At 28.4% G+C, this 10,102-nt stretch overlaps 1 protein-coding gene across 1 annotated transcript in view; it reads right to left on the bottom strand.

Moving 5' to 3' along the window:
• Nucleotides 1–2,200: 2,200 nt before the first annotated feature.
• Nucleotides 2,201–10,102, bottom strand: part of rogdi (rogdi atypical leucine zipper) — a 36,380-nt gene continuing 28,478 nt past the window's right edge. Inside the window, exons 6-7 of the mRNA XM_075365066.1 lie at nucleotides 5,813–6,022; nucleotides 2,201–2,349 (exon numbers count right to left, since the gene is read on the bottom strand). Coding sequence (XP_075221181.1) covers nucleotides 2,281–2,349; nucleotides 5,813–6,022 — 279 coding nt within the window. The 3' untranslated portion in view covers nucleotides 2,201–2,280. The remainder of the gene's footprint in view (nucleotides 2,350–5,812; nucleotides 6,023–10,102) is intronic.

The raw sequence follows: 10,102 nt of genomic DNA, 5'->3' as shown, positions 1-10,102 counted from the left end.
TTATATGACATTTTAATAAAAAATGAAATAAACTTTCACAAAACACTATTTATCATATGAAAATTCAAAAATAACCAAAGAACAATAACCTCACATTACAGACAACTTAAAGAATGGGTGTGATCAAACAGTGTAACTATAACAACAAATAAATAAAAAAAACCCTTAGTTCAGATTAATTTGCATGCTACTATAATTATTTATTAGAATGTTATAAAATAATATAACAAACACACACTTGTATTTTTATACTTGCATTTATTACTTGTATTTTATAACTTGCATTCAAATGGATGGCCACCACATGAGTGACAAAATTTTCAAAAAATTACTATTTTTAATCAAATAGTATGTTTTGACCTTTATTTGTATAACAATAAAATAATATTATTTTGTAAATTAAATTTGTACTGCTAATTTGAAAACAGTCCATTTCCCAGAAGTCACCCTGTATGATTGTAATTTTAATATTTTTATTTTTATTTAACAATTTTTGTGTTTGATATGTAATTTTATATAAATATATCTTATACACAACTAATGTTGTAGGATCCTGCGAAAGTGCTTTGGAATAAAAAAAATAAGGTACGTGTCATTTCATTTACTTTGTAATTCTGTACTTGGGTTGTTCAAGTTGGTTTTTGATTATAAAAATATAATATATTGGTACAGACGAATAAGGGTCTTATAAGTATTGACTTATCATAAACAGATAAACAAAACCATTTTTATATGTTGAGATCTTATTGCCTGCAAACAGTTTAACATATTTCAGTTAAGAGTAGCATTGAAAGATGAATGTTCAATTTGGAGGGAGTAAATAAGAAATTTCACTTTATATTTTTATAAACAGCGTAAAAGAGGATTACATAGTTGGCATAAGTTTAGCTTATTCTACAATAATTTTAACTTAGAATTTCTGTTAACATGAATTTATATGACTGTGAATTAATTAAATTAAAGCCAGAAGTTTGAAATATGTTTTAATAAAAATTAAAAATACTGAACAAATGCAACATTAGAGAAAAAAAACAGGTTAAAGAAAAGTAGTAGAGTGCAAGAAAAATTAAAAAAAGAATTCAATAACCGTACAAAGCATTAAAAAAAAAACACAATTTAATGAATGTAACCATAAATTACTTCATGGTTTTTAATAAAATGATCATGTAATTATTTGGATATTTAAATATAGAATTAATTGAAACCCACTATAGATGTTTACTACTTAAAAAACAAACAAAATTCAACTAATCCTGTACAACACATTCTATTTTCAAAGCATATCTTATGAGTATGAAGAAAGTATCTTATGTTACAAAAAAAAAAAATGAAATTATGAGGATGATAGTAAAACATGAGGAAATTTTACACAGGTGAGAGAGAATGATGATTGTAGTTATTTATATAATCCAGAGAAGTAAATGTAACTTGTCTCGTTACATTCTTATAAATAAATATAATGAAAGTATCAGTAAAAGGGAAAAGAAAACTGGGAGCACTGTCCTATATTACCTTTGGGTCAGTATAAATGATAAGTAACAAGGAATGATACATCAATTCAACAATAGTAACTAGAAATTTTGCATAAACATGTGAAACTAATGAAATTTTCTTATATTTTTATAAATAAATCTTTGACATTTTATAACAACATTAAATTGGATTTTTACATACAATGAGTGTTGGAACTAATAATAATTATAAGAGATCCATATGTCTAATGATAAAACAATCGCTTCAATACTCGTTATACATTCTAAAAACCATCCTCAAAAAGGGTCAAATGGGGGTTACATTAAAAAAATCATCGCTCTTCAATTAAAAAATATAAAAGATATAAAAGAAAACAAAAATAATGCAAAATTAAAAGATATGTTAAGGAGCAAATTATAGATGAGATTACCTAGTGTCAGAGATCTATAATTAAGGTTATCATTAACCAGGACCAAATTCAAGTCTTGATTAGAATACCATGCTATACCACCCCTAATCTAACAAAATAATTTTAGTTAAGAATTTTTTATATAATTAATTACCAGCAGATAATATGAATGGTTTTATAATGGTAAATCTGGCTACAACCACATTTAGTACAGACTATTTATTATATAAGAACAATATTAACAATATTGCTCAAATTTGATAGAAAACAGGCTAGTATAGTAATTCAATAATTAATTTCAATAACAGCACTCGGTAATCAGTAATAATAAACTTTTTTAATCTAAACAAAATATTTTATCATAATATAATAAATAAATAATTTATTTATTAGCAAAATTAGTAAGCTATACTTGATGCAGGTCTTGAACCGATGGTAAAATCTTTATACTGAGCGAACACACAGATCTGAAACATAAACATGTTATTCATTATTAATATTAACTTCCTCTTAGAGTTTAAAAATAATAATTGCAAATTAAGAAATTAAGCGTATCTCTTAAAATTAAAATGTACTTAAACAATTTACTCTCACGGAAGAACATAAGGCGTAGATATCAGATCATCCACAAACACTTTTCTCTTAAATTTTTTCCAGGTCATCTTTAACATGATGTACCTTCTTCTAGATCAATCAGTAAGTTTTCTTCCTATTATTTTTTAAGTTAAAAATCATCGTTGGTAGTTTTCCATTTATATATTTATAAATAAAACACCATCTGTCTTATTCTAGTATAGGGATCTAAATCTAATATTGTTAGTAGCTGTAAAATTACTAGCATTGGCACCTTAAATAAGTACCCATCTGATATCAAGAATAACATATAATAAAAGAACATGCACATATAATAAGGATCAATAACATATAATAAAAAACCAGTTCAGTTTCAAACAGACTATCATTATCAGGGAGGTCAGGTATCATTATAATTCTGGTCCTCAAAATTAATTTTCAAAGGCAAAATTAAAAAAGTCACCAACATGAAATTTAAAAATCTGGAGAAAGCATCTGATGTTTAATAGAGTAAAATGTTTAACAATTTAAGATGATTTGTACCAAAGGTAGGGAAGATGAGTTATTTATAATCTGTATAAGGATCAGGTAACATTTATACAAGCAGAAGATGAAATCAAGCACTGATTCAGAAAGAAGACAAAGGATGCAATCAGTCACAATTGCTTTTCAACTTGTATAGAGAAAAGAAATAAGGGAGTTGAAGGAAAAATTTAACTAACCATTCAAGGAAAAAAATAAAGATGTTAAACTATGCCGATGACATTGTTCGTTTGACAAAAACAAAAATGATTGATTGATATATGACATATTTACTATGAAAATAAATAAGACTACAAAAAAAAGATGAAATGTGAAAGAAAGAAGGTTAATGCGAAATTAAATATTAAGATAGGGGAACACTTTACTTTAATGTGCAAGAATTTTGTTATGTAGGTACAAAATTGCAAAGGATTTGAATTATTAAAAGTAATCTGAATATGAACAGACTAGCACAAGAAAGCTGTCATATAGAAAGTCTGATATTAGCAAATATAGATCTAAAAATTAGAACAAATTATAGAACATATTTATGTGGAAGTTAGCACACTACTGATAATGAAATATGAACAGTGTGAAAACATAAGGGGGATAATGGAAACTTTGGGAATGGAGTGTTTGGGTAAGATTAGATGGACTGATCAAAATTGGAATGATTGGGGCTTAAATTGAAACAGAAGCTAGTTAAGAGATTGGTATGACATGTATTATTAAGACAACCAGGTATAGTTAGTTTGGTAGTAGAACATAGTTAATCTGAGATTTAGAATATAAAAACTGTAGAGAAGTCAAAGATTGAATAAATAAAATAGAAAAATGGAGATGTAATATGTTGAAGAAAAAGAATAGTAAAGAATGCAAAGGAATATGGAAATTTTGGCAAAATTCCATTTTGCCAAAATTCATCCATTCCTTTCCAATAAAGTCAATTGATAAGGAATCTAATTATAAATTGCCAAACTAATGTAACTAATTTTTAATTATATATTCTTATGAGTCAAATGATACTATAAAAGAAGGCTTCTTTTTTGTTTTATAAGAGAAAAGATGGACTTAAAATCCCACCCACCAATCATAATTCTATAATATTTAAATTGACTGTCCAGCTCCCTTACGGTTTACTGGAATGGACTTGTACAACAAGTGAACATCACACCAATGCAGTAGACTGCTACTGATAGCCATAACAAAGTGATCACATAACACTCAATGCACCGTTAGAGAGAAAATGGTATTTTTACAAGAAGAATGTGTTTTTTTATTCTTGAGTCATACTTTAGCATGCAATCAGTGATTGCATTGCAAGAAATCTTTTTGCTGTAAGTTCCATGATAAACCAGCACCTAAGTCATCAGTTTCAAGGTTAGTGTCTAAATTTAGAGAAAGGTTCTGTAAGTAACAAGGAACAGAAAAGATTGATGACAGTGTTGAATGCAGACACAGTCACTGAAATCAAAGTCTGATTAACTGCCTTGCCTAAAAACATCAGACGCTTGTCAGCTGAAATTACTTCACCAAAATCAACCGTTCATCGGGTGACAAAAAATTAAATTTACGACCATATTGAATTCAAACAGTTCATCAACTTCTTGATCCAGACATAGAAAAACAGCTAGTTTTTTCATAGATGAGGTGTGGTTTCATCTGGATAGCTAAGTAAACAGTCATAACAGTAGGATTTGGAGTGTTGAAAATCTCCACATGTATCATGAAAAACAATTGCACCCGCAGAAGAAAAAATCAATTGGATGCTTGTCAGCTGAAATTGATTTACCAGAATCAACCACATATGGTGTGCAAAATTCAAAAAAAAAAATTGCTGGTCCTCTTTTCTTTAAGTACACCATTACTGCAGAATGGTATCAGAATATTTTATTACAATTCATTGCACTCGTGGAAGAGGAAGATTGATACTGCTGGTTCTAACATGACAATGCAACATCACACTATGTACATTCAACTTCTGATTTCGTTAATGAATTCTTTGGTGATTGCATTATTGGTCATGGCTTATGGCCACCATGATCTCCAGATTTGACTAACAGATTTTTTTTCTTTGGGGTTACCTCAAAGAAAAAGCCTACAGTTGTTCTTGAACAACTGAAGGTCAATATGTGAACTCAGGTGAATATGGTGTAATACAGGTCAACAGGTGAATATGTAATCACAGTGAAAAGGGTGGAAGCATGTATTCATGAAGATGGCAGCCACTTCCAGTGTTTACTTTAGAATGTAAAGTATTGAAAAGTTTTGAAATAAAATATTTAATTTAATAACTTAAAAATGCCTCTTTTAATTTAAATATACCCCTACTGACACATATGGGTTGCGTTTTATATTGGACATCCTGTGGTTCTTCCAGCTTAGACTTCTTTAAAATAAATACTACATATAAGAAATTTATTTATATACTTTATATACAATTTTACTAACAAGTAATACTGTTTTGCAGTAATTAATATACATGAAGTTAATTTTATTAAAGAATCTATTCTAACTTAATGTTTTAATTAACTACTAAAGGAATATAATTTATGGGAAATTAAAGTTCAGTATTACATTATTGTTCATACTGTAAAACAGCACTAATCTTTTGTTTATTTAATTTTATGTTATATAATTTCTTATTCAATAATGATTTCCATTTGTTGAATATAACTTTCACATAATATGCAGTTAACAGGAACTCTTACAGCTAAACTGTTATTCAAAACACTATTGTTTAAAGAAAAGATTTTTTAATTTGTACATTAATTCTAGTAGATTTATTTATCTGATTAATGATTGCTATATTTAAAAATTATTTTACATACTAACCTTATCTTTAAGCTGCTGACAAAGTTGTAGTGCAACAGTAAAAAGGACTAGGACTTCATTTAACCATGGCACTGAAGCTTCAGCTTGATATGTATCAAATTTCATTGTGCCATGAATATTTGTCAATTGGTAAACAGCAAATACCAATTTATGACTCTGTATATAAAAACTAATTGCCAGATCTTCTGGCAAATTTGGAGATAAAGATTTCTGTAACAAAATTAATAAATTTAATGCGACAAATTTATTTTCTTTTAACATGTACCGTACGGTAGTTTGATATTAACAGAATTAATTGAAAACGGTTATCCTCAGAGTAAAGAGGTAAGCAGTTACAAAACAACGGCTCTTGTCCCCGTCATCAAGAACACACACTTTTACAGAGCGCTCTATTGGCGTCTACATCAATCTTTTATAGTTACGCCATTTACTATACTATGCTGTACATTACATGAAGTATTTATTTATCTTTCCCATTCTACTCCTCCAGCAACAAGAACTGTGGTTAGAGGCAATAAAACTTTTTTGAAATATTTTATTTTTTCAAAAAAAAAATTATGACATTCTTGTAAAACCTTTTTGTTATTATACAATATTTTTATCAATAAACAAAAAAATTGTCATTAATAATTATTATTTTTTTTATTTATTGACAACACACTTTTATTAAGAATAAACCAGTAAATACATTTAAAAATCAAATTAGAAAAATTTCAATAATAATCATTATTTTGTTATCCATATAAACAATTTCAGAAACCCTAAAAGATTTTTAAACTAATTTTTTTAAGCTTAAAACACATAAAACATAAACATTTACTTTGATATTTTTTATAAATGTAATAATATATTATAAAATAAACTTTAAATTTTAATACTGTTAATATAATTAAAACTTAAAATACTTATAATTACATTTTGTTGAAAAATATTTATTTAGATGAAAATAATTTAACCAATGCATCTTATAGTCAATTACATTTTATAAAGAAACGACTCTTTTTGGAAATTAAGTTGAATAATTATTCTAATAAAAAATTATATCATATATATGAAACTGTATAGCACTAAAATACATTTGTAATTATTTGTTTGGCTATTATCATTAATAGCGCTTAAACATAAAAAAAATAATACAAAAAATAGAAATTTTTGCGATGTGTTAAAACTGTCACAAACCAAAATCATTACACAATTTTCATTAAAATAAGTAGGCCTACATCATTCATTATAAAATAAAAATGGGAAAGTTAAATTGCGGTAGCAAAGAATAATACTTGTTAATAGATTGTCATAATAAAGCATCAAAAATGAATTTAATTCGTAAAACAATATTATTTTAAAAAAGTACCTAAAACTCGAGAAAAAATTCAAAGTTTAAATTTTAAATTCATCTATAAAATTTATACTTTTTTATAAAATTATTATACATTATGAAAGAAATTAAAAAAATAAAAATATATAAAACACAAAACATTAATTCAGATGTTTATGATAATCATTGAAACACTCCAAGCACAGTCTGGTGTTATTTTCACATTCACCACAGTAACTTATTATTTGTCTTGCTTTTTTATCAGCCTCTTTGCTGCCCATAGTTTTACGTAATTTCGAATAACAACCAACACACATTTTCCGCTTTTTTCTTCCAGTGCCTTCAGGTCTGACAAATGTATGAATATGTCTTGGAGGAGTAGGTATGCTGTTCTCCTGCAAGAAGGCTTGCCAGTGTTCGGCGAAATTCCATCATTGAAAGATAATTAGTAGTTGCAAGTACACGAGTGTTTTTATAGATCAACCAAGCATTGACAACAACAGTTCCACATAATAGTGCGAACATTACTTTTCGATACCACTTATTTGATTTCCTTAAAACTGAATAATACGCCAACATTTGATCACTGAGATCTACCCCTTTTTTAGCTATATTATAATCTAAAATACACTGATGTTTTATGATCGCTTCATTATTTCTATTCATTTTACCAGTTGGTTTTAGTGTTGTGTTGTATTTGGGATCAGTTGTCAGCATCATAACCTGACATTTATCCATCCCTTTATAAGATTTATTTTACCTTGCTGAAGACAGAATATTTTCCCTCTTTTTTGTTTTTTTGTTTTAAAATCATCCGGGATGCCCTTCTGATTAATTCTCAGCGTACCACAATAAATTATTTTTTTAGCATAAAGGTCATTAGCTAAATCTAAGCTAGAATAAAAATTACCAGCGTACAAATGCCTACCTTCTTTTATCTGTAAACAATTAACCAGATCTTTTACTACTAATGAGGTATGCCCCTTGCCAGTATTTTTATCACCTCATCTGCTGTAAACCCTGGCATTATATGTATACCCATCAACTGAGCATAATTTGTAAACTTCAATGCTGTACTGTGTGCTTAGTTACTTATGTACTGTTTAATCAACAGACGTCCTCTGAAAGGAATCAGTCTCATCAACAAATATGTCCTTTCCGGGGGTGAAATATTTCTGGAAATTTTTTAACAATAAATAAAATACTTTCTCGATTTTATGTAGTCTGTTTTTCAACTGCTCTGCATTATTTGAAAAATGAATAAATCTGAGCAGTAGTAAAAATCGATCCCTGGGCATAATGTTCACTATAAATTCATTTCTACACATTTTATCTTTACTCCAATATAAGTCTACCAAAGGGAGAAGAACTAATCCCATTACCAAAAGAACAGACAAAAACCTTTTTAATTCAGCCTCATTAGTATTCGTCCAATTTTTTACGTGTGACTTACGACTACATTTCCCGGTTAGTTTTTCTGCTGCGTATCGGTTTGTTTCCTCAACTATTAATTGAAAAATATCAATATCTACAAGCAAACTATAAATTTGGAGTGGATTATCAACTTCAATGGATTCCATGTTATATTGTCTGCCTAAACAAAAATCGAGAAAGTCAGGATCTGATACAACTATCTGCTGCCAATTATTTTGTGATTCAGTACTTACTGACGGCGAATCGTCTGGCTGCTGCTGGTGACTTGTTGACGGTTGCGAATTAGTACCTGTCTCTGAACTTACTAATGGCAACACATCTGTCTTTGGTTCCTGCTGATCTGGCTCTGTTGATTGACGCGAACTACTCGTTGACGATTTTGATTCCAAACCATTATTATCATTTTGACAAATTTCATCTCTTTCCTTGCAGTCACTTGTATCACTATTGTCACTGCTAAATTCACTTTCAGGTTCATAATTCTGTCATAATCACTATCATCACTACTAAATGGTTCACTTTTCACTTTCAAAGTCAGGTTGCATCAAAGCTAATGCAAGTGCATTAGCTTAAGTGCTTCTTTCCTCGTGAACACATAATCTTATTTTATCTAAAGAACAAAATGACACTAACTAACTAGATCAATGGTTGTACATGAACTGAGGAGCAGCATTGCAACACCAAAATTATTAATTGAACGATCTGACAAGAACCAACATGTCTGTATTCAATGATCCTATTATGATGCAAGAGCCATAAAATACATATGAGCCATAAAATATAGTCTTCTAATATGCATGAATGATCATGTCTGCGTGTTTTCATTATTGATTCTGAGAGCAAGAGCCGCTATAAACATATAACTTCATAACATAAAATCAGATCTTGGCACTATGCACAAGAATATGTTATGCAAAGAAACGGCTATTGACCCCAGGGTCAAGAACACAATAATCAATAAAATTAAGAATAAATGAACACTATATGCCTATTATTCTTTTGGAATACATAAAACGAGTAAGAAAAAACAAATAAAACAACCCCGCTTTTGATTAAGTTATACCAAGAATTATGCCCGTCACTAGTAAATGAAATTTTCTTGATCTCAGGGCCAAGAACCATAAAGAATGTAATTAAATTAAAAAACCACATGAGAATTAAGCACTGCTAAACTTTTAAATTTTACTATTAAATGATAAAATGTATCAACAAGATTTTAAACAAATGGAATCCAATTGCATAGGGCACTTGTACAGCTAAGAATATGAGTCAATAATATTAATATATTTAATTATACAAATTTAGATAAATAACCACTAACCAGATTTTCAAATAAAAACTGCACAAGATATACAAGGTTTAATCTCAAAAATACATGGAATTTTAGTTTTTCTCAAAAAATAGTTCTTTATTGATTCACCTTCAAAGTACTCTTCTTCAGATATAATACATTTGTGCAGCGCTTTTTCCAATCTTCAAAGCACCTCTAGAATGCAATTTTTGATATGGAATTTAGCTCCTTCAGTGATTCTGTCTTTACC

This window comes from Lycorma delicatula, chromosome 4 (assembly GCF_047948215.1).
Source record: "Lycorma delicatula isolate Av1 chromosome 4, ASM4794821v1, whole genome shotgun sequence".
NCBI lineage: Eukaryota > Metazoa > Arthropoda > Insecta > Hemiptera > Fulgoridae > Lycorma > Lycorma delicatula.
This window is presented reverse-complemented; position numbering and strand designations above follow the sequence as displayed.